At 34.8% G+C, this 23,655-nt stretch overlaps 14 protein-coding genes and 4 pseudogenes across 18 annotated transcripts, besides 2 other annotated features; 13 read left to right on the forward strand and 5 right to left on the reverse strand.

Annotated features, from left to right (window-relative positions):
- Nucleotides 1-8,670: part of a mobile genetic element that runs on past the window's edge.
- Nucleotides 1-23,655: part of a mobile genetic element that runs on past both edges of the window.
- On the forward strand, nucleotides 26-1,061 carry TVAGG3_0432880 (annotated as a pseudogene). The gene has a single exon. A coding segment is annotated over exon 1 (1,036 nt).
- TVAGG3_0432890 (organellar and viral DNA polymerase type B) lies at nucleotides 2,291-3,293 on the forward strand (the record flags this gene model as incomplete). Its single annotated transcript, XM_051233842.1, has 1 exon — nucleotides 2,291-3,293. A coding segment is annotated over one exon (1,003 nt), but the record flags the coding sequence as incomplete, so codon positions are not given.
- TVAGG3_0432900 (organellar and viral DNA polymerase type B) lies at nucleotides 3,621-3,896 on the forward strand (the record flags this gene model as incomplete). Its single annotated transcript, XM_051233843.1, has 1 exon — nucleotides 3,621-3,896. One exon carries the CDS (start codon nucleotides 3,621-3,623, stop codon nucleotides 3,894-3,896), a length of 276 nt encoding a protein of 91 aa, XP_051103573.1.
- Nucleotides 4,030-4,887, reverse strand: TVAGG3_0432910 (uncharacterized protein; the record flags this gene model as incomplete). Its single annotated transcript, XM_051233844.1, has 1 exon — nucleotides 4,030-4,887. One exon carries the CDS (start codon nucleotides 4,885-4,887, stop codon nucleotides 4,030-4,032), a length of 858 nt encoding a protein of 285 aa, XP_051103574.1.
- TVAGG3_0432920 (uncharacterized protein) lies at nucleotides 4,912-5,172 on the reverse strand (the record flags this gene model as incomplete). The annotated part of the gene is made up of 1 exon (XM_051233845.1): nucleotides 4,912-5,172. The coding sequence occupies one exon, from the start codon at nucleotides 5,170-5,172 to the stop codon at nucleotides 4,912-4,914; it is 261 nt and encodes an 86-aa protein (XP_051103575.1).
- TVAGG3_0432930 (uncharacterized protein) lies at nucleotides 5,218-5,652 on the forward strand (the record flags this gene model as incomplete). Its single annotated transcript, XM_051233846.1, has 1 exon — nucleotides 5,218-5,652. The coding sequence occupies one exon, from the start codon at nucleotides 5,218-5,220 to the stop codon at nucleotides 5,650-5,652; it is 435 nt and encodes a 144-aa protein (XP_051103576.1).
- On the forward strand, nucleotides 8,186-8,506 carry TVAGG3_0432940 (uncharacterized protein; the record flags this gene model as incomplete). The annotated part of the gene is made up of 1 exon (XM_051233847.1): nucleotides 8,186-8,506. One exon carries the CDS (start codon nucleotides 8,186-8,188, stop codon nucleotides 8,504-8,506), a length of 321 nt encoding a protein of 106 aa, XP_051103577.1.
- TVAGG3_0432950 (phage tail repeat-like family) lies at nucleotides 9,656-10,240 on the forward strand (the record flags this gene model as incomplete). The annotated part of the gene is made up of 1 exon (XM_051233848.1): nucleotides 9,656-10,240. One exon carries the CDS (start codon nucleotides 9,656-9,658, stop codon nucleotides 10,238-10,240), a length of 585 nt encoding a protein of 194 aa, XP_051103578.1.
- Nucleotides 11,967-12,425, forward strand: TVAGG3_0432960 (DNA/RNA polymerases family; the record flags this gene model as incomplete). The annotated part of the gene is made up of 1 exon (XM_051233849.1): nucleotides 11,967-12,425. The coding sequence occupies one exon, from the start codon at nucleotides 11,967-11,969 to the stop codon at nucleotides 12,423-12,425; it is 459 nt and encodes a 152-aa protein (XP_051103579.1).
- Nucleotides 12,690-13,340, forward strand: TVAGG3_0432970 (uncharacterized protein; the record flags this gene model as incomplete). Its single annotated transcript, XM_051233850.1, has 1 exon — nucleotides 12,690-13,340. One exon carries the CDS (start codon nucleotides 12,690-12,692, stop codon nucleotides 13,338-13,340), a length of 651 nt encoding a protein of 216 aa, XP_051103580.1.
- Nucleotides 14,047-14,459, forward strand: TVAGG3_0432980 (annotated as a pseudogene). Its single transcript has one exon. A coding segment is annotated over exon 1 (413 nt).
- Nucleotides 14,858-15,369, forward strand: TVAGG3_0432990 (organellar and viral DNA polymerase type B; the record flags this gene model as incomplete). The annotated part of the gene is made up of 1 exon (XM_051233851.1): nucleotides 14,858-15,369. A coding segment is annotated over one exon (512 nt), but the record flags the coding sequence as incomplete, so codon positions are not given.
- TVAGG3_0433000 (organellar and viral DNA polymerase type B) lies at nucleotides 15,434-15,754 on the forward strand (the record flags this gene model as incomplete). Its single annotated transcript, XM_051233852.1, has 1 exon — nucleotides 15,434-15,754. One exon carries the CDS (start codon nucleotides 15,434-15,436, stop codon nucleotides 15,752-15,754), a length of 321 nt encoding a protein of 106 aa, XP_051103582.1.
- Nucleotides 16,295-16,909, forward strand: TVAGG3_0433010 (organellar and viral DNA polymerase type B; the record flags this gene model as incomplete). The annotated part of the gene is made up of 1 exon (XM_051233853.1): nucleotides 16,295-16,909. The coding sequence occupies one exon, from the start codon at nucleotides 16,295-16,297 to the stop codon at nucleotides 16,907-16,909; it is 615 nt and encodes a 204-aa protein (XP_051103583.1).
- Nucleotides 19,018-19,464, reverse strand: TVAGG3_0433020 (annotated as a pseudogene). Its single transcript has one exon. A coding segment is annotated over exon 1 (447 nt).
- Nucleotides 19,469-19,890, reverse strand: TVAGG3_0433030 (P-loop containing nucleoside triphosphate hydrolases family; the record flags this gene model as incomplete). The annotated part of the gene is made up of 1 exon (XM_051233854.1): nucleotides 19,469-19,890. A coding segment is annotated over one exon (422 nt), but the record flags the coding sequence as incomplete, so codon positions are not given.
- TVAGG3_0433040 (uncharacterized protein) lies at nucleotides 19,927-20,373 on the forward strand (the record flags this gene model as incomplete). The annotated part of the gene is made up of 1 exon (XM_051233855.1): nucleotides 19,927-20,373. One exon carries the CDS (start codon nucleotides 19,927-19,929, stop codon nucleotides 20,371-20,373), a length of 447 nt encoding a protein of 148 aa, XP_051103585.1.
- TVAGG3_0433050 lies at nucleotides 20,390-20,808 on the reverse strand (annotated as a pseudogene). The gene has a single exon. A coding segment is annotated over exon 1 (419 nt).

Consider the following 23,655-nt stretch of genomic DNA (forward strand, 5'->3'; position numbering starts at 1 on the left):
AATATTTTTTTATTTCCTACTAAAGATGTATCGGAAGTTGTCTAAGTTAGAACACTCGGAAATAAAACAACTTCTTACAGAAGCTAATATAGATGTTGCAAAGCATTACGCAACAAACAAAAAAGCACTCGCTGACTTCATTAAAGACTATAATGGTGCAATAAGTTATGATAGAATTCATGAGTTCATAAAGCCGCAACGCGGCGAGGACGAAGTCCATGCAATAGCATTTCCTTTAAATGACGTTGCTATTGACTTATATCATAGACGTTCAATACCTCATGAAGTAAGAAGAGAGATGTTTGACATAACAAATGCGAACGTTGGTGAAACAAGAAGAGCTGTACCTCATGAAGTAAGAAGAGAGATGTTTGACATAACAAAGCCGCATGACGGCGCGGGCGTAGCCCATGCGAACGTTGGTGAAACAAGAAGAAGAGACGACACACTGAAACAACAGAGAAGAGAGATGTTTAAGAGCGCTATAGAACAAGTTCGCAAAGCTAACGATGTCATTCGTTCCATTGACGACAAACCAAAAGAAGGTGAGAGATGGTTAAAGAAAGATGAAGAGAATAGGAAGAGAAATGTGAAGTCAGGCAATAGACTCATTGACTTTAACATCGAAGCTTTAGATGAACCAGAGACTACTTACACAAACATTTCGGTAAGGTTTTCATGAGACTCTTAGAGAAAATTAAAATAAACTCGCAACAAAGATGGATGGTATGTTATAAACTTGGTGGAAAGTATGAATGTTCTACGTTAAACCTCAATAATATTGGAACATTACTACATCAGCTCTTGAAGGAGAACTTATATCAGAGATAGAAGCAAATGCTGCAGGTATTGTTGAAATGCACTATGACTTCTTCTTGACAAACATAAAGAATCTTACCGAAATAAAGATGTATGATTTAACAGAATATGAAGGCTTAACGATGTCAGATGTAAAGAAAGGCAAACCAAAAAAGAGACCATATAGAGATGAAAGCACACTGACAAATGACCAGAAAGCCATTTTGGAAGCTCTTAAGCAAACAGGAAACCAGCACTTATAGAAAGCTTTTGGAAAGATAATGGTGAAAAGAAGTTTTATAAGAAGAGAAGCGGTCAGTTCTGGAAGTATCTTTGCACGTTATCTATAAATCTTGAACGCTACCAAATCTTCAATGAACTGAACAAAAGAACTGCAGCACTTATGACAGAAGACAATTGTTTCGTTTATGCTTGCATTCAGGCTGGAGTAGATGAAGAAACTATTGACCACATGAGAGAAGTCATTCGTGTTAGAGACTTTCCTCAAAGTAAAGTACAAGAAATTTCCGATTCAACAGGTATAGCATTTAATGTTACCATTGGTTATTTCAATGACTCAAGACATAATGAAATAAAGAGATATATACCAAAAGAATGCGAAACTGTTAGAACTATTGACTTACTTCTTGTTGAAGACCACTACATGCTAAATGAAAGACTTCCAATGACAACATACTTCATTCGAAACTATATAGAAATCTTGAAGGAGTGTGGTGGAATGAACATTGAGAAACAGATGAAGATTTATACAAAGAGAGAAGATAAATATGTAGTTCGTTATGATAGAACAACACCGTTATGGGATGTTATGAAAACATTGTGGGAGTGCAAATATTTCGAACCTATTTCTTATGGAGAACTTTTCACATATACTACTGACTTATATAAACAGAACCTTGCACCATTTAAAGATTTGACATATGCTCCAAAGTATTGTGTACAACTGAAGAAGAAAGCAGAGTCAAAAGAAGTAAATAAAGCTAAATGTAAATTCATTCCTGAGCACGTTTTCTTTGCTGACTTTGAGTGTAGCACAGACGGCTTTCATAAAGCTTTTAACATCTGTTATGACAGTGAAGATGGTTCAGTGAGTGAAAGCATTTGGGGTCAAAACTGTGCAACAGAATTTTTGGAAAGACTCCCTGACAAGAGTTTAATATATTTTCACAACCTCAGTTATGACATAAACTTCATCTTAAGACACATGACAGAAGTGAAAGGAACTCCCATCATTAAAGGTTCACGAACAATGCAAATAACTGGTTTATATAAAGGACGGGCAATTATTATAAAAGACTCTTACAGTGTTATAAATAAGAAGCTTAAACTATTTCCTGCTATGTTTAACTTACAAACAGGACCGAAAGAAGTATTTCCATATAACTACTACAGCAGTGTTTTGTTAGCAAATGACAACAGAACTGGTGTCATTTCTGAAGCATGTAAGTTTATCCGGGATGCAGATACATTTATGAAAAACATAGATTCCATCAAAGGTTGCAGAATAGATGAGAACCACTTCGACTTAGAAAAATATAGCACGTTTTACTGCAAACAAGATGTAAGAATTTTAAGAGAAGGTTTTGTAAAGTTCCGCAATGACTTATTGAAAGAGTTTGATTTAAACGTTTATGACTACGTTAGTATTTGTTCTATTGCTAACAAATTGTTTGAGAACAGAGTATACTTCCCGAATGGAAATCTTTATGACCTCTCAAATAAACCAAGAGAATTTATTTCGAGATGCATTCAAGGTGGAAGATGTATGTTGTCAGATAACATGAAACAAAAGAGCGAAAAGAAACTCATTGCTGATTTCGACGCTGTTTCATTATATCCATCCGCTATAGCAAGATTGTATACTTTAGAAGGAATTCCAAAAGTATTGAAGGATGAGATGTTAAGCACAGAGTATCTCATGAGACATTTATTCGATGACGACCAAAAGGAACCCATTGGTGAAAAGTTTATGTCTGGCTTCTTTGTTCTCATTAAGATAACAGAGATTGGAATACATAGACACTTTCCTTTAATAGTTTGTGACCCTGAACTAAATCCAGAACTTAACGTTCCCAGAAGTTCAAACACTTGCTGTCTCATGTATGTTGACCATATAACATTACAAGACCTCATAAAATATCAAGGTGTCAAATGTGATGTGTTGCAAGGATACTATTACGATGGAAACAGAGATATTAGAATAAGAGATGAAGTAAAGAAGTTGTTTGAGTTAAGGTTAAAGTATAAGAAAGAAGGAAATCCTTTGCAAGAAAATATAAAGCTCATTCTGAACAGTATTTATGGCAAAACTATTCTATCTCCTATTGAGTCAAAAATAACCATAGTAAATGACAAAGATGCTATAAGATATGCCATCAGAAACTACAACCATATAGTGAAGTTCGAAGGTTTGGATGGTTCAGATAAAACTATTTTCAAGCTAACGAAAAGCATTTGCAGACACTTTAACTTCTGTCCACTTGGTGTTAACATTCTGTCTATGTCGAAGAGAATAATGTGTGAAGTATTCTGTACTGCTGAGGACTTAGGAATGGACATCTTTTATAGCGATACGGACAGTATGCATCTCTACAATGAAGATATCCCTCGTTTAGCTGAAGAGTTTGAGAAAACGTTATGGAAGAGTTCTCATTGGTAAAAACCTTGGTCAATTTCATAGCGACTTTGCAGAAATCACACCTGGAAAACAAAGTTTAGCATACAAGTCAATATTTTGTGGAAAGAAGACTTACATAGACTTACTCACGAATGATTTAAATGAAGTTGCATTTCACTGCAGAATGAAAGGCGTGAAGCAAGATGTTATTGCTTTAACCGCTAATGAAATGTTTCCTGAAGCTATACAATGCTATTACAATGAAGATAAAGGTTTAATGGTTCCGCAAGGAAAATTTGACAAAGACTCTGAGTTCAGTTTAATGAAACTTTACAAAGCACTTCATGATGGTCAAGAGATTGGATTTGACTTATGTAAGTCATGTCAACCTTGCTTTGAAGAGAAGTTTAACTTCTCAATAACGACTAAAACAAGCTTTATTCGTAAGTTGAAGTTCTGAGGTCATTTATTTTTGTCAGCAATGAGGTCATGAATGAGGTCATGAATGAGGTCAGCAATGAGGTCATGAATGAGGTCATTTATTTTTGTCAGCAATGAGGTCATTCGTGATAAAAATAAAACTAGCGTAGATTTTACAATACTGCGATGGTAGAGTTTAAGAGTTGTGCTTCAATGTAGAGACAGTCCTTATGGTCTGGAGGTAAGAACACTGGGCAGTTATGGTCATGAGTGGAGAACATGTCTATCCAAAACTCACGATTGAAGCCAGTTAATTTATAGTATTTAGGGTTAGGAAGTGGTGAAGTTCTTGTATGACCAATGAACTCATTTTCAACTCCCTTACTTAAGTTTGAATATAATATAGCTTGCTTTCTATCCCAAATGCTGGGTGTTACAATCTTTGAAAATTCATTTTTCCTCGGAAGCATTGCATAATAATTGAAAACATTCTTGAAGTCTTCATTGAGTTCAGAGATTTGAAATCTTATACGTAATGGATTTTCTTTCTTTTTAGCTACTTCATTGAATGGTGAATATATAACAAACTGACAGTCATGTGTTCCATCTTCATTTTCATTAAATTCATAATGAAAGTCTATAAGTTGTGGCTGACTACCTTCTTCTTTCAGTTGTGCAAGAAACTCACGTAAAGGCTGTAAAGTTTGTACTTCAATGTTGAACTTTTTCTCGAACATTTCATTGAAGGAAATCATACATTCTTGTAAAGTTGTATCGTCTTTAAAGTATTTGTATATGTGAATGTTTTGGGCGCTTAAAGACTGTTCGTCATTTTCTATCTCGACTTGAAGTATAAAGTCAACTTTCCTAAATGCATGTGTTATATACATAGATGTTATGCCAATGTACTTCTCTTCATTTATGTTCACAATCCAGTCTGTTGGAAACTTAAACGTTACTCTGTTCCCCTTTATTTTGACGTCAGGGTTTTCACTACTGAACGCAACAGATAAAGGTATTTGTCTATACATTTAATTCGGATAAAAATAAACCATTTACTCTTTCTTTGCTTCAGCTTCTTTAGCTTTTGCTTCAGCTTCTTCTCTAGCTTTTTTCGCCAGTAGTCTTGGGTTCTTTTGTCTTCCAGCAGCTAATGCAGCAAGTTGTTTTTCACTAAGTTTTCTCTTTGGTCTCTCTGGCTTTTGTTCTTGTTTTTGTTCCTTCAGTTCGGATAAAATTTGCTCACGAATTTCTTTCTTCAATGCTTCAACATCTATGACCCCTTGGGTCTTGTCCGTAGGGCTTATCTGAGTCATTTGACTGCAGATAAAAAACAAAATTAAAACTTTAACCGATGTAAAATGAGCTTGTCAAAATCAGAACGAGAGTCTATTATATTAAATGACGCAAGAGGAATACAACATCCTTTCTATTACGTAAGTCAGAGTAAAGATGGTAAAATATACGTAAGAAAAAGAAAGGTACCATTAGCGAATGCAGAGAGCGACAACATTAAGGTGCATGGCAAGGGTGAAGTCCACGAAGCCCATATAAAACCTTCTGTTCAAACTGAAAAGTCAATAGAACCAGAAGAAAAGAAGCCAGATGTACTTTCAATAACGAACCAAGAGCTTATTGCAAAGTTCGTGAATTTCATTGAAAAACAAACCGAGTCAAAGAACCCTGACCCGCCAGTGAAAGAAGTTGAGACAAAAGAGAATGTACAGTTCATTGAAAATGTCAAGAAACAACTTCCACCACGAATACCAAGAAGAAGAGTGAGAATAATGAAGTAAATAGATATTTTTATCTGAAGTAAATACATGCAGAACGAACAGTTAAACGAATTTACTCCAGCAGAGCATATTCATCAGATTCGCTCATATTTCGATATCATAGACAATGCAGTTCAAATTGGTGACACTAATAGAAAATATTCTGACGCAAAGATTCCATCACAACCTGGAACTGCTAAAGATAACACATGGGTAACATTCAATCTCTCACCTCCTGGTGAAAATATGTTGGACCTTTACAATACATTCATTACGTATAAAATGGAAGGTCAATTTATTGTAGATAAAGAAATTGGTTCAGGTTCCAATAAAACAAACCCACCAGGATTTTGGATTGGTTTCGATGACGCTTTCTATGCAGTTGCTGGATATCAAATCCTTGCAAATGGTCGTATCGTATATTCTCAAGACAACGCAAGAGAAGAAGCATATATAACTTCAAACTCACAAACTACCGAACAAATAAAGAAAGTAGATGTTTTTTCAAAGACTCGACATGAAGATGTATGGAGTCATTCGGGAACATGCAGAACAGGACAAATTGTTAGTGGTCCAATTACAGCAGGAAAATCATTTGATTTTAAGCTTCGTTTAAGAATTCCTGTTAGAAGATTCCTTCCATTAGAAGCTATTCGATTTATTCCAGCTTTTGCAGGAAACATTCAGCTTAAAGTAAAGTTCAGTAGCGACGCCTTACAATGCACATCTATATCTGTAAATGATATCATTGCTTTCAATCCAACTCTTAAAGTTGCATTTGCTTCAGATTCAAATCCACCGACAAATAAATTTGTTCCATGGAATGAACCATTCACTATGATAACGAAGGCAGTAGAAGCTAGTGGAACAGTTACTATTACAACTGTAACCCAGCAACTATTTCGAACAAAGATGGATTTTAATGAATGTTTCATTCATCCAAAGTCATTCTCTTTAGACCCTAACATTTATACAGAACTTGTAGAACATTATACAAACGAGGCTTTATGTTTTCCTGTTAAAGTTATGGATTGGATTCCTATGGACGGTTCATTCTCAAAGAATACAGATAGTTCAAGTGCAACATTTACAGCAGCTTATACGCCTATTAATGTTAAAAGTATTTGGGCACTATTTAGAAAGAAAGACAACTATTATGTTAATTTTGAGAACCCTAAGTTTAAATATCTTCAGCTTTCCATGGGAGCTTATGGAAATATGCCTGCAGAACCTGAAAAATCATATGGACCTGTATTTTATGAAATGGTTGCGAACGCTTGCAATACAAACAATGATATGATTGGATTTAATGAAGATGTTATGAGGTCATTGGTGGATGATGGTAGTGTGGAACATAAATGGGATAGCTATGACAACACACATTTCTTATGTGGTTTTCCAACAGAAGTGGACTTTTGCTTCCAGCAAGGTCAAACATCTACTGCTCCAATAACATACAAATTGTCTGTTAAAGGACCTATTGAACTAGCAACTGAAAACGTACCAAAGCCACTTATTGGATTTATGAGGGATTGTTGCTTTGCCATTCAGGTGCGTGCTAATGGCATCCCCATAATAAGATTAGATGACTATAACTTAGCCACGGACGACAGTGAGGAATAAAGGATGAACATTTATTTTTAAAGCTTATAAATGAGTTCTTCATCAAGCTCTCGTGAACCTTCACCATCTATGAAACAAACTTTACCAAACGATTATGGAGCACCTATTGAATATTTCTTACGAGCTGCACAATGGCAAAGAGCAGTCTCACCAAGGTTAGGTGTTCCACCAGCTCCTGTCAAAAATAGCATTTGGTCAAGTCCTTATATAAAATATGGTCTCCCACTAGGTTTGCTAGCTACAGCAGGAGCAGTAATGATGTTGAAAAGAAATAAAGCAAATGTTGTAAATAATACTGAAGTAGCTGAAGTTAAACAAACTCCAACACCTTCGCCAAAACCAACGCCTTCACAAGCAAAACCTTCAATACTCCTGAACCTATGGAAGTACAAACTCCTGTTCAAAAGTCAACTCCTAAACCGACTCCAACATTTAAACCAGAACCTACTCCTCAAATAAATCGTAAAACTCCTGCGTTTCCTTACTGAAAAAATAACGTTATTTTTATTTAATATTAAAATTTTTATTTGATTGAAATGACGACTAAAGTCACTGAAGCAATGAAACAAAAGTTTTTGGTAGAATACATTAAATCAGGAATTATTCCAGAAGGTTTTTACATTCATACTATGAAGGATGGTAGAGTTCAGTTTAGAAAGATAAAGCAACCATTAGATAAAGAAGGAATTTTGAGAAAGATTAAACTTCATGAGGACAACATTGCTGAACTTAGGAAGAAGTTAGAAGAGTTGGAGAAAGGAAGAGAGTTATAAAGCAATGAATTCAACAGGGTGAAAAAACAGGTGAAAAAAGAGGTGAGATCTCACCACTTCACCTAAATTTAAATGGATGTTTTCATACGTGTGAGGGTGGTGATATCATTAATTTTTAAGTTTATTTTTAAATAATTTTTTATTTTATTTTTATATAAATGACGAAAACTATTGAGATAACAAACTACAACGGTCATGAGTTCAAGAATTTGTTCTTCGTTCCTCGTGAAAATACATTCTATCAGATACGAGGGAGAAAGGGTAAAATTAGTTTGAGCGTTTATGAAGGAATGAAGAATGGAAAGTTTATACAAGCATACGATACAAACGGTAAACGTGTTTCATTAGCTTTGTCAAAACTTACTAACATTCATTTTGACAGTGATTTTGACCTATATGAAGAAGAAAGTGAGTCAGAAGATTATGAGCTGTTATGTGAAGCACAGCAATGGGAGGAGTTGCAATACTTTTGTAAGTGAGAACGTTTATTTTTTACATTAGTGAGGTGAAGTGGTTGGCGGCTTTATAAATATTTAAGGTTAAGTTGGTGTTTGTGTTTGTGTTGTAAAATATACGTTAACAGTTTTGTAAAGTGTCAAATTCACAAGTATTGCGTACGGAGGAACGCAGTGCCTCCGTACACGAGACTTGTATACTAACTTTGGTCGACAATGAAATATTGGTTTACATTTTTTGAACGCAGATAGTTTTTAATATCGTCTGATTTGAAAGAACTTTCACAGTCAGATGTCAGTTTTGTTGGATGGTATTTGTCAACGAATATTATCAAAGCTGCTAAGATATCTAAAATATTTTTGGACTGTAATGGTATGGCTTCACAGTATCTTGTGTTTTGACCGACAAATATTAGCCAGTATGGAGGTCCATCTGTTCTAACTCTCGGAATGTTTTCCAAGATATCCATAAACCAAGCATTTGGTGTTGAACTAAAGATTTTTACCATGAGTGCTTTCTTTGTCGCTTTAGAAACATAGGGGTCCTTGTTCGGATTCGTCATTTTTTAACCCATAAGAAATGGGTTTATTTGGCGCGTTAGCAGGAGTTGCATCCAGATTTTTGCCCGCAGTGGGAACAATAGCCAGAGGTGTATTTGGAGTTGGAAGGAAGATTTTGAGTACATTAGGTATACTTAAAGAGAAAGCACAACCTATTATACAAACTGTACAGAAAGGTTGGGATGTAGCACGAGATGCAACAAATCTTATTCCAAATCCTGAAACAAGAGGAAAAGTTCAAGGATGGATGGACAATGTAGGAAGACAAGCAGGAAACTATTATAACAAAGCAAATGACTACTATAACCAAGCAGGACACTATATGGACCAAGGTGAAAGATTCTTTAACAGAGGATATAACCATGCACAACAATGGGTAAACAATAACCAACCTCAACCGCCTCAAACGTGGGGAATGTAAATTTTTTTACTGAGATGAAATGAACAATACAGCATTGAGACAAATGGGTTCAAGATGGATTTGTCGACTTCCAGCAGTTACACAACGTGTTTGTCAAGTTCTTCCTATACCTCAGGAAGTTTTAGACCGACTTAAAAAACAACAACAACCAGTTGAAAACAAACCAAACTAAAATTTTTTACTGAGATGAAATGACCGAAGAAGTTGAAACGGTAGATTTGACACCACAAACAAAAAGTTCAGAACCATTGTCAAAACCTGTCAAAGAACTTACAGATGAAGAGAAAAATTCAATAATAGAAAGTGCCAGGTCTGGAAATACAAACCCTAACTACAAAGTCACTTTTCATAAAAATGGAACGGCAAGTATCTCAAAAAAGAAACAGACTCTCACAAATAAAATATTGAAGTCTGAAGGAGCTTTCGAGACAACAGATGGAAAAGTTTACTTCACTGACCAACAGTTCATTATAGAACATCTCATTGACTTAGAGTCGAAATATTCTAAACTTTACAACAAACACAAAAAGTTGAAAGGAAAACAAAAACAAATGGCATATGATATTTATGAAGATGTTGACGACACAACTATTCCTGCAAGTGAAGTAAAGTCAGCGGAACCGAAAAGTGACGAAAAACAGATAGAAGAAGAAAAACCAAAAACTGAAGATAAACCAAAACCAAAGTTTAGTTTGGAAACTAAACCAAGTCAACCTTCATTAGCTGGTATGGGTTGGCGTCAAAGACTTATGGCTTCAGGCGGTTATGTAAAGTAAAGAGAAAAAAAATATTTTTTTATTTTTATAAAAATGCCCCCATATAGAATGGATAGAAAATCTGCTAGAATAAAAGCAGAGTTGCAAAGATATGGTTGGAGAGTTTCGAAGAATTTTAAATATAGGAAGGGAAGACCCATAAAAGTCTATGACAAACTGGCTGGTCTTCGCTACGAAATGGATTTGGAAACAGCACGCGCAAATTATCCAAACAGACTAGAGAGGTTAGAAGAAGAACGTCTTATGGACATGCCTTTCGATGCTAGTGAACCTCAAGTTGAGGGACACGACGGCTTTGCCAGATTCTACTGGAAACATGACGAACAATTGCATCCTTTGAGAAGGAAAAAAGGAAAAGGTGAAGACGCACATGCTCCCATGGAAAGAACAAGATATGCATATGAGAAGTACCGTGAAGTTAGAAGCCAAATTATATCTGGTCGAACCTTTACAGTAAACTTTGACGAAGGAAAGAACAAAGAAGGCTTCATGGGTGTACTTGCTGCCATACAAGACGGAAATAAGAAAGGACACAATCTCAGATTGACCATAACAGATTTGGATAGTCACATTTACTATGCACATGGCAATGTCACAACAGCTGCAATGCTTCTTGACGCTTTCAAGACTACAAAGAGAGAACAAATGTTTGACTCCGACTCAGACATTTTGAATGCAATTGAAGGAATTGCAAGTGTCAAGTTCGAATGGTACCAACCTAACCCTCAAGCAGTCAGACAACATGCTGGATACTTTCCGTTCATAAATAAGTCTGACATTGACTTGACAAGGTATGGAATTTACAATTCAATTGAAACAATTGTCAACGAACCTTGCATTCTTACATGTCTCAGAACTCTGGTCTTGTTACAGATGAGAAGATGAAGTATCTTGAGTCATGTGTGAAGACAAGGTACATTCTCAGAGGTCAATTGGCAAAAGTTGCACCGTTGGCAAATGTCAATATCCGAGTCAACATTCCGACTGAGAAAGGTTCTTCACATGACGACTATGTTGTTGACAAAGACTTACCATGGTTGAAGATTGTAATTGTCCACAACCACTTCATGTTGAACGAAAGTCTTACAAACCCATTGTTCGGAAAAGGCAAGTGCAACATTGTCAGAGCTGTAAACATTCTTTTCGAGAAAGGTTTGTTGGAATCAATTCCAGATGACAAGCTGACAGAAACTTTTGTACCAAAAGACGAAACAAACTTTTCACTGTTAGCAAGACCAAAAGTTGTTCCAGACAAAGTTATAGTACAAAAGAAGTACACAATTCCACAAGGAGTTGGATTGTTCGGATACCAACCTGAACCAGAAGAACTTCCAATGAGGTTGCAAGAACTTCAAGATGCTATAAACAAACTTCCATTGAGACATCCAATTGACGTCAAATTGTATTGGAGAGCTTCTGAGTTAGGTCAGAAGGTTTTATATGAAACAGGTTGCTTCGACGATGTTTATGAGATAACAGGAGAAGTTTCTCAGAAGATAAGAGACTCACTTGAATTTCCACAAACTGGACCAATTGGTTGCAACAAGTTCGACTCAAACGAAAAAATATACTATGTCGACCTTAACGCTGCGTACATGAGGTTTGTCCAATATATTCCGACTGGAATTCCAAACGAAGATGGTGAGTTCCCGGAAGGAACTATACAGTTGGAAAAGTCATACAACAACTGTATGATATTAGGAAAGCTTCAAACCCCAAACTTGCAATGACACTCAAATTGCTTATGAATTCGACATGGGGATATTCCATTAAGAAACCTCAAAAGATGAAGAGTAAACATTATGAGAAGGTCGACAACTTTGTTGAAAGGTTTTCTCCTTTTGTTTTGAAGTACGAGTTCACTCAAGGTCAAAATGGCTTAGTAACCACATTAAAACCTATTGTCGAACATTGGTCTTACCCTCAGTTCGCAAAGGCAGTCCTTGACAACTACAACAAATTCTTCTCCGAAGTCAAATCCAAAGTTGTGGTTTACTATGAGAACATTGACGCACTCATGACGAACGAAGAAGGATACAACAAACTCATTGAAATGGGAATGGTCGGTGAAAAGATGGGCTGTTTTAAGCTAGATAAGGTATTTTCCGAAGTTCATGTCCTCTCCAAGCGTAAGTATTGGGGCATACTTGAAGACGGCACAGAAATAAAACATTGCATGAAATAAAAAATTGCATGAAGTAAAAACGTTTTTAAAACCATATATTTTTACATATATTAAATGCTTCAGGTTGAAAAACAAAGAACAAAAGTAGCAGATACAAAACCGTTAGACTATATCTTTACAAATGCTGGTAGGACTATATCAGATGAAGAAATTTCATCCCGAGTATACAGGTTTGACTATCCAGTTCGTTGGCTTCAAAGTCCTTCAGATGCAAAGGCAATAGGATTTAGAAGAGTTTTGTTTTCAAATAGAACTAACGCATTTATGTTCGCAGTATATTTTCATGGGCAGTATAAAGGTTCTGATGGTCTAATAGACAAATTTGACGAAATGAAAATCTTTACAGTTCGTTCAGACGAAAGTCTTGAGAAAACTCTAAATGACTTTCAAACTCAAATAAACAAATATTATTGGGAATTTCAAGAAAAATACGACTCTTTACTAAATGGAACGTACTATCTGAAACTAGAATATGACAAGATGAACTCAACCGTTTCATTTCAAAAGATTGAAATTAACCCTCCAAGAGATACAGAGTTTTTATTTTGGGGAGTAGACAAACGTTCTTGGGCACAATTTCTTCGGTTACTAAACCAGAACGAACCATTACCACCAGATGGTCCATTTAAATTTATACTTCCACCAGCAGATTTGACAGTTTATAGAAACGTGTTCGACCCTCAAAATGTTATGTGCCATGCAAGTTTCAGTTCAAGCAACAATAGTTTTCTATGTATTGGTAAGGACTTTTATGACTTTGCTTCTAAATTCTACGAACCACCTAGTAACAGTTTCTCTGACTTTCAAGTTTGGTTCACAACAAATGGTGTGCAGCATATAATACCATTGTACTATGACTTTTATCTCGAATTGTCTTTCATATACAACTACGGAAAAGTGCTGAAAAAGTATTGAAAAATATATTTTAGGTGGAACCAGGTCCCTCGGTCCCTCGGTCCCTCGGTCATTTTAACTTCTCTGAAAAAGTGTGACAACATGACATTTAGACAACAGTCCAGGAAATAAACTTCATCGTAAATGTTTTGTCATGACTTCTTCATCGTATTCTTTCACCCGTTGAATTTTGTATAAAAAGCAACCCGCGGAATTCCGCGGGTTGGTATATTCTTCACAAAATGCTTGTTTTGAGGTCGAGCCACTTTTTGGCTCCACCGTATTTTTCAACCAAAACTCATTTTTTTCGGCAAAAATATATTTTAGGTTAGATGGTGAGATCTCAGAACTAGTCTTATACTGTTTCAAGACAATGTCCGACGGTTAAGCCACAAACGAATGTCCGACGGTTAAGCCACAAACGAATGTCCGACGTACCACCCAAAAATATTTTTTATTTTTATTGTAAGAACTGAAATGACAGTCGAAGCAAAAACGTTCACGAACAAATCTAATGGCGAAACATTCACAAAAGGCACTTACAACGGTATTGAAGTCTTACGTAGAGACAAGGATGGTTATATAAATGCAACAAATATGTGTCAGCAGTTTAGGAAAGACTTTAGAAGGTTGTTGGAAAATAAGTCCTGGGAAGAGTATTTTAAGGCATTTTGTGAAGAATATACCAACCCGCGGAATTCCGCGGGGTGCTTTTTATACAAAATTCATGCAGGAATTCCTGATGAAATCAAACAGGTTAGAGGAACGTATGTAGACCCAAGACTTGTAAACTATATAGCAATGTGGGCTTCTCCAAAATATTGTATAGCAGTTGGAAAAATTATGGACTCCATAGACAAGAAAGTTCATGAGAAATTAGATGAAGAAGAACTTGAAGATACAGTAGAGAATGCTAAACCTTTGTTCGAACAAGAAGTTAGAAAAATGCATGAAAAACAAATAGAACATGAACATGAGATGTGTTATGGTTATAAAGATTCTCCATACGAACTAGACCAATGGGAACAAGAAGATTTAAAGAGAGAATTTAGAGAATATGAACTCGCTAAGATAGCATTTGAAGCTGCAGAAAAGAAGTTAAAAGTTTGGGGTCGTTTTGTACAAAAATATTGTGAGTAAATGAACCATTTATTTTTATTGAATTCGGCAAAAATATATTTTAGGGTAGATGGTTTTTAGGTGTCACCAGGTCCCTCGGTCCCTCGGTCCCTCGGTTAAACGAACTTCTCTGAAAAAGTGTGACAACATGACATTTAGACAACAACACAGGAAATAAACTTCTTCTTCGTATATGTTTTGTCATGACTTCTTCGTATATGTTTTGTCACCCGTTGAATTTTGTATAAAAAGCAACCCGCGGAATTCCGGCGGTTGGTATATTCTTCACAAAATGCTTGTTTTGAGGTCGAGCCACTTTTGGTTCACCGTATTTTTCAACCAAAACTCATGAATTTTCCCGAAATAAAAAATAAAGTTAGTTTTTTTAAAAAAATATTTTTTATTTTTATTGTAAGAACATGTTAGCAACAACAGCACCAAACTCGTTAGTCATGAACCCAACTTCAATGTTAGTAGAGATGAAAAGCTTCATTCCTTCTTCATATACTTTCGAAACAGAAATCCAGAAGATAAAGCAAGAACTTCTCCAAGGAGATTTAGATTGCACTGCAAAAGATGAAACAAATGAACAGTATCTTTATGAAATGCAGGATATTATTGACCATCTACCTAAACTTCCTGAAATCCAACAACAAAAGCTCACTATTCCAGAATTTGAAGAAATAGAAGTCAAAGCAACTGACTCAGTAGAAATAAAGAAGTTCATACGTAATGTAAACTATGAGTTTCTTGGATTTCATTGCAACCACAAAGACTGCGATATGGTATATTTCATTGACATATATAAATCTGGGGAGTTTAAGACCTACGACAACTTTGTTTCGTTAGTTGCAAAATGTGTATGGCAGATAAGAGATAAAGATAGAAGAGGTAAAGTATGGAATGAACAGATAAAACCCGCAACTTTTGAGTTAAAGAAAACCATTTACGCCTTAGTTGTTTTAGCAGGTAAGGTTTCAATGTACAATGCTAAAATGAACCCACAATGTTCAAAATGTAAAGCAGCAATGAAGAAATATAACTACTCCGTCAAAGAGATAGAACGTATGCGAAACGACTATGCTGACTTAAAGAAAGAAGTAGAGAAACCAGCAGAAGATAAAATGGACATGTTGACATTTCTGAACAAAAACTATCCAACAGCTGACGATTTCCTTCTATCTGATGTCAAGAAGAAATATAAAGAAACCTTCGGCATTGTTAAAACTTTTGATATCCTTCGTGAAGAAATAGAAGCTACAAAACTGTTTAAAGTCATGAACCATCACAACATATACCATGTAAAACGCTTATAAAACTTTATGGTAGAAATATATTTTTGTCTGATTTACGCTCATTGACGAAGAAGTCTTGACAAAACATATACGAAGAAGTTTATTTCCTGTGTTGTTGTCAAAATGTCATGTTGTCACTATTTTCAAAAAGATGTTAGTTGACCGAGGGACCGAGGGACCTGGTTCCACCTAAAATATATTTTTGTCTGAGTAAAATGACCAAATTTCATTATATAACTGTTATTTTTTGACGAAGAGAACTTTTACACTTCGTAAAAAAACTCATGAAATCATATCTTTTATACATGAAAATCGTAAAAAATTGCGAGTAGGGAAAAAAACCTGGTCGCCTAAAACTCATGAAAATCGTGAAAAAATGACCAAATTTCATTATATAACTGTTATTTTTTTACCAAGTGAACTTTTACACTTCGTAAAAAAAATCCCTGAAATCGTGAAAAAATGACCAAATTTCATGAATTTCCTTAAGATACAAGATAGAAAAAATAAAGTTAGTTTTTTTAAAAAAATTTTTTTTATCTTGTATGTAAGAAACAGAAAATGACAAACATTGAGTTTGAAACAGTTAAAAAGATAGACAATGACACCAAAGTGGTTAGAATTGGTGATTTAAACGTAAGATACTCAAAGAAATACAACAAATATTCTTTGTCAGACATTCTAACACTATCTGGAAAGAAAACATCCCACGACTGGGTTAAAATTGCTTCAACTCAGAAAATTTTGACAAGAAATCCTGAGCTTATGATATCGGTAAGATTCTATGGAACTGCAGCATATCTCATCGACAAAAGTCTTATACCAATAGTTTTGTTATGGTTAGACCCAGTTGTTGGATATAACTTCATAACATATGGTTCATTCGATACGGAACGTTGCAGTGAAGGCTTACTTTACATCGTTCAGAAACCGAAGGACTTCAATACAAAGAGATATAAGATAGGAAGAACATATAATATAACTCAAAGATATGACAGTATAGTCAATAGAGTTAAGGTTGTGTTTGTTAACGATATGAGAGCTGCTGAAACAGAACTACTTGAAAAGTTTGAGAAAATGTATGGTGCTCCCATAAAAGGTAAAGAAACGTTTGAAGTAGATGAGATAGGTAAAGCTATAAAATTATTTGACGAAGTTGCTGAAAAATACATGTAAAGCGTTTATTTTTACGCTTGACTTCAGATGGCTCAGGTAGTTCCTAACTAGCTCATTTATCTCTATAAGGTAGATTGCCTCATCTGCTGGGTCTATGTCGGTCATTGTTTCAAGACAAGTCTTTTACTTTTTCAAGACAAGTCTTTTACTTTTTCAAGACAAGTCTTTTACTTTTTCAAGACAAGTCTTTTACTTTTTTCAAGACAAGTCTTTTACTTTTTCAAGAAATTTTTTGGTGTAAAGTTCTCAAATTTGAGAACAGTGGTCTTGATTTCAGACGATACCCGTACTTTTTCAAGACAAGTCTTTTACTTTTTTCAAGACAAGTCTTTTTTTTTCAAGACAAGTCTTTTACTTTTTCAAGACAAGTCTTTACTTTTTCAAGACAAGTCTTTTATTGTTTCAAGACAAGTCTTTTACTTTTTCAAGACAATGTCCGACGTCAGTCAGTAAATTTTATCGTCCAACTTACAAATGTAAACTTATATAGTTCTATTTTCTTCACTAGGGTCTAACACCAAAGTAGCCTTACAAATGTAAACTTATATCGTTTCTATTTTCTTCACTAGGGTCTAAACCCAAAGTAACCTATGTACATGAAATTTCACTGCATAAAAGGAAAAAACCTGCGCGAATCGGGATTTGAACCGAGGTCTTCGACGCCTGTAGCGAGGTAGCCCATACCACTGAGCTATGAGCCGCTTGCATATTTTTAAGTAAAATATAGTATATTTGTCATATAGTGAAGGATGACCAAACTTAAAAAAAATAACGCTAATTTTTTTCTAACAAATTTTTTTATTTTGTATGTAAAGACAGATATGTCAACAACAGAGAACACAACAACTGCTATCGTTCATGAAGACATAAATGAAGAATATGAGTACATACAATATAACAAACAACTCCGTCTCATTCGTTCGGTCAAAGACGATATGTACCAAATGCAAAGTATTTTGAATGCTCTTCGTTCTACAAAGCAAGCATATCATTGGTTTGAAAACCAGCAGACAAAAGAACTTTTAGAAGAATTTCCTCATATGTTTGCGACCCTCGGAAAACCGAGGGTCGAGATTCCGTACGAAAATCGTGAAAAATTGCCAAACGGTTTGAGAGGATATTATGTACATAGGCTTCTTGTAAATGCTGTTGCAATGTGGGCTTCACCTCGTTATGCTTGTTATATTTTCATGATGTTAGATGAAATTCATAGACAAGAACGTGAAGAGATGGAAAAGAAACTTCAAGCAAAAGATGAAGTCATTGAAGCAAAAGATGAAGTCATTGAAGCAAAAAGACAAAAAACATACAGAAAAGAATACACGTTCGTACCAAAAGGAAAGGAAAAGAACTATAAGTATATGATTTATACTGAAGAGATGGAAAATGAAGAAGACAGAGATATGGTTATGTTGCATTTAGTCAGAAGAAACAACAAAAGCTTTTACGACCTTGCTAAGATTTACAAATCTGACAGAAATTGGTTCTATGCGAAAACTTACCGATTTCAATGACACCAAATGAAGATGTGAAACAAATAGTTCAAGATACGTTACCTCAAACACACTATGATATTAAAGGTTGTACAATACTTACCTTCAAAGAAGACTTACCGCTACTGAAAGAAAAAATAACAGAGTATTTTGACAACTTCAAACAAGTAGAGTAGATGAACCATTTATTTTTACGCTTGACTTCAGATGGCTCAGGTAGCTCTATAAGGTAAATTGTCTTGTCAAATCCTTCTGGCATTCCAAGTTCTTCCTTCCGACATTCCAAGTTCTTCCCGACAACTGGAAAAAAAATTTCCTTCAGACAGGAAAAAAATTTCCTTCAGACAGGAAAAAAATTTCCTGTTGTTCGTCCGTAAACCATTCAAATTTTCGAAAATTGAGAACTTTTTGGTCGAACGACAGAAAAAATTTTTCCATCGGACAGGAAAAAAATTTCCCGACAACTGGAAAAGTCCTTCCATCCGACAGAAAAAGTTCTTCCATCCGACAGGACACAAACGGATGACTGACGTTCCTCTTCCTGAATGTCTTCCAAAGCCAGAAGAACCGACAGCCCCAGCACCACAACAGACTAAGACTAAAACACTTACATTTTTACGCTTGACTTTTTACAATTTGAACTTTGTTCGCGTAGATGTGAATTCTGAAAGAAGTATGAGGGTCTTGTATGACTTTGTACTTCTCCCATAGTTCATGTCTGTCAAACTTACCTGCCATGGACTCTTTCATAAGTTCCATGAAATCGTCTTCGGACAATCCGGGGAAAAGTCAATGTCAGTAAGTATTCTCTTTACATCCTTACTTAAACTCTTGGCTGTCTGTAACAAATGACAACAGAGATGTTAAAGTGTCTGAGCTTCTTAAGAATTCGACACATATCTTGTTCTCTGTTCTTTACAAAGGATGAGATGCAAAGTCGTCTAAGATAAGAAGACACCTATGAGGGTATGTCTTCCAATCGTAAGATTGCAATTTCTTCGAAATGTATTCTATCTCTTTCTGTTTGTTTCTGAAGTGTTTCTTCTCTAATATTCTCTGCATTTCCTCATTTGGGTCTTTAAACTTCGAATTTATATACTCATTTATAGCATTGTACTTCAAAACTCTTCTTTGGTACTTCTTTATCCAATCTAACAACTCAGAGTCTTTTATACATACTAACTTAGACTTCTTTATAATATCTTTGAACGAATTGACGGTTTGGTCAAATTGACCCGAAGTACTACAAATAACAACTAACTCATAGAATGGGTTCTTCTCATCTAGTTCTTGTTGTTGTGCAGCCATTTTAAGATAAGTGAAAGTCTTACCCGACCCAGGTGGTGCGATTAGACCTGTTATACCATTCTGAGCAAATAAGAACTTGTCATGTATGGGTTTTATCTGAGCATTTTCTAATTTCACCTTGTTCTTCTTCAAAACATTCTCAAATTTCTTGTCAATGTCAGCAAACTTTTTTTCTAACATATTTTTAGAAAAATTAAAATTTTTATCTTTTAGAAAATGTCTAGCGATTTCGCTATCTATATTCGAGACAAGCTTTTCGACAGCAAAACATCTGTCGACCATAAAATCTTACATAGTGTAAACAAGAAAGGTGAATTTGTTCTAAAGTTCTGTTTCTGGGAATATGACAAGAACCATAAAACATTAAGCAGAGCAGTCTTAAAATTTGTCAATGACAGACTTGTTGACAGAGATGACACCGATTGGAAAGATGAAGTCCAACAAAAGTTCTTAGAATGCAAAGAAGACACATGCGCTGTTCTTGAAGATGAAATAGAAAACAGAATAGATGAGCTATTAAAGGACAAAGAACTTTTACATAAATATGGTTCGGAGAAATTTGACATAACTCCACCAGAAAAGAAGAAGAAAGAAAAGAAAGAAAAGAAAGTAGAAGAAGAGAAGAAAGAACCTGAACCAGAGAAAAAGAAATTTGACATGTAAAAATAAAATTTTATTTTTAGAACATTTCTGGGTCAATGTCAATGTTCTCTTCCTCTTTAGGAGTAAACACTGGCTTAGACTCTAAAATCTTTTTACCCAATTTACCTTGAACTTCTACAACTTTAGACTCATAATATTCATAGTCGTCTGCTTTCTTTGGTTCATAAGGTATAACAAGTTTGTATGCTTTGCCTTCTTTAAGGTTTGAAAACCTTCTGTCAAAACTTTCTTTGACTGCTAACAAACCTTCTATGTCTAAGTCTTCAAATTCGCACCATTTTTAGTCACAATAGCAAACTTAACTGGTTCGATGTTCCAAACTTTGCTGAATGAAGACTTTTCAAAATGGTAGAAGTAAACATTCAAATATGTGAATGGGTCTAGTTCTTCTTTAAGTCCTGACATGTACTTGTTTACTGAGATGAATTTTGCCATCTTTTTCTATCGGATAAAAAAAATATTTTTTTTAAAATTTACTCATAAAAATTTTTCTTTGTATATACACCATTCTGTACGTCTAAAAGACTTTTGACATTTGCCAAGAATGTTCGTTTAGACGCTGTCATATAACCATACTCTTGACAATATTGTTTATACGAATCGTACAATGACCTTTCATCTAAACACTCAAAGTCAGTTTCATCTATTGAACAGTTCATATACACTTTGTTTGCTCTAACAATGTTTGTCTCTCTTCGGTATGTGAATTTGTCTTGGATTGAACTTAGAAATATCTAATGTCATGAAATATGAGAACAAGTGGTTGTAAAAGTCAGATGTCAAAGTTTCTGCTAAGTCGTCAAATATTCTGTATCTTGCATATGAGCTTCTGACGTTCTGACAACTACATATCTTCTTGTCAGAACTTTCTAACTTCATCGGAACAGCATTGTTTGAAACCATAATGAAATTTGCAACATTTCACAAACTCTTTGGTCTTTATATTTTCTTTCAACACTCCAACTTTGTCTGTTATAAGACTCTTCAAAGCATCTGAGTTCAAACTTTTGTATATCTATACTTTGAAGTTCATTGCAACTATAAGTTTCTATTCTCTATTGAAGAGTTAAATTTACCGCAGATGTTTTCTCTAAGTTTGTCATATTCGGGTTCGATAACCTTCTAACAGTTTGCACAAAATATCTGTAAAGAAAGTGTTCTTACCTGTTCCTTGTTTTCCAATTATAATGAGAGCAGTTTCATTTTTAGCACTTGGATGTTGTAAGATTTTTGCAAACCAACATAAGATATACTCATAGACTCTTTCGTTTCCATTGCATATTAATTTCTTTGACATGGTCTAACCAAGCTTCTATAATATTTTCTTTCCATTCTACTTGTTCATATTTATATCCAGTGAAATAGAATAGAAGTTTGGAGAAGGTGTATAGAACTTTATACCACGAACTGAAAATCTTCTAACTTGACAATAAGATATCCCAAGCATCTAACATCTTCATGCCAACTTGTACAACTTTTATTTTCTAAGTTTCTGTTTACATTCTTGTTCTGAAACTATTGTCGCTTTAGGTTTGTTAAAGACTACATCCCATTCTTTCATGACATAACATTCTGGGGCAGAGTCGACATAAATGACTAAACGTTTCAATTCTCGACTGCTTTGTTATAGTCTCGAAATGGACACATATTTCTGAACGCTTGGAAGTCATAAAAATCTGAACATCTATTCTGTACATTTTTTATAAAATAAAAAAATATTTTTTTTTATTCTTGAGCTATTTGTTGTTGCATTTGTTGCATTTGTTGTTCTTGAGCTATTTGTTGTTGAAGTTGTTCTTGTAATACAATACTTTCACCAGTTGCATCTTCCAATTCGAAACTTTCTGCCGTCATTGACAAATACATAGGACATAAAAGTTTTACAGGAACAAAGTTTGCGTCAACTAAGGTTTAAGTTTATGTTTGCTAAAGTGTTTGAGTTTACTAAAGCTGAAAACTCTGCATTCGAATGAACAATAGGCAAACCAGCAGAGAAAGTGTTTTATACGCATAAGTATCTTTTGGTCTAGTAGTTTCTGTCGACATTTCGAATAACACTTTTGAACCTAAGTTTGAAACAATATATAAATAGGTGTACTTAAAGTCAATGGAATAGACATTCCTTGTATGACACCTTTTCCTGTTATAGGAAACTGTTGGTAGTAAAAAACCAGATCTAAGTTTTGTATTATAGCTCATATTGTTTATAGTAAACTCAGTCGGACATCCAAACATAATGAAACCTGCTCTAGTTGCAGCAGACATGTTACACTCGTCCTTAAAGTATTAAATAAGTCAACAAAACCTGTTGGTGGTATATCTGAGTAAGTATCTTCAAAGGAGTATTTTTTACCATTCACAACAATAAAATCTTCTGGTGTCAAAAGAGCAAAACAAGCTTTAGTCGTCATTTGTTTAAAGTTAGTTTACAATACCGTCCTTGAGGACTTTGTAAGTTTGTTGTTATAGAATTATATGACTCAGGTTTTAGTGTAATAGTATAAACCACTATGTCTTCTGCCATTTTACTTAGCAAATAAACTTTAATGAAATGTTGTGGTCGTCAAATATTTTATAACGTCTGGGAAACTATATTTTAAGTTCAACGTTTCACCTCCTTTCATAACGTATATCTTGTCAATGACATTATATGAAACACCACAGCAACTAACGTCGGGTTCTATTTCTTTGATGTTTATATCGTCTGCCTCTGTCAAAAGTTTCAATAGTTCTTTCAAAAACTTCATGAGGTGCGATGACATATGAGTTCACTTTTACAGGTTGTGTTCGACCAAGTTAACATTATACCTAAAGCTTGACAAATCTTCTCCTGAGTTTGAAGTTTGTCTTTCAGTTGTTGGTAGTCGTTTCGAATATCTGCAACAGAACTTAAGTCTCTGCTAACTTCAGGGTATGTTGGTTGTTCTTTTACAGGAACTATTGTTATACCATTTTCGTCTTCGTATGGTTTCCCCACTTCAACATCTCTGTCTTTGACATTGACAACAACACTTTGACTGTTTGTTTGAGTTGGTGAATTTAACTTCACATCTGCCACCGCCATTAAACCTTTTGAAAACACTTACGCTTCTATTTTTCGGAAATGACATTTTACTTAGAATAAAAAGATGACGTATTCGAGTATCTCTTCGAATTGAAGCAGAACAAAGTTTACACACACAAACAATACAAATACATTGACAGAATAGTTCTTTATACAAACAATGGAAAATGTTATAGAATAGCAGTCTTTGCTGAACCAAAATATTTTCATAAAGCAAA

The sequence above is a fragment of the Trichomonas vaginalis genome, chromosome V (genome assembly GCF_026262505.1).
Source record: "Trichomonas vaginalis G3 chromosome V, whole genome shotgun sequence".
Lineage (NCBI taxonomy): Eukaryota > Parabasalia > Trichomonadida > Trichomonadidae > Trichomonas > Trichomonas vaginalis.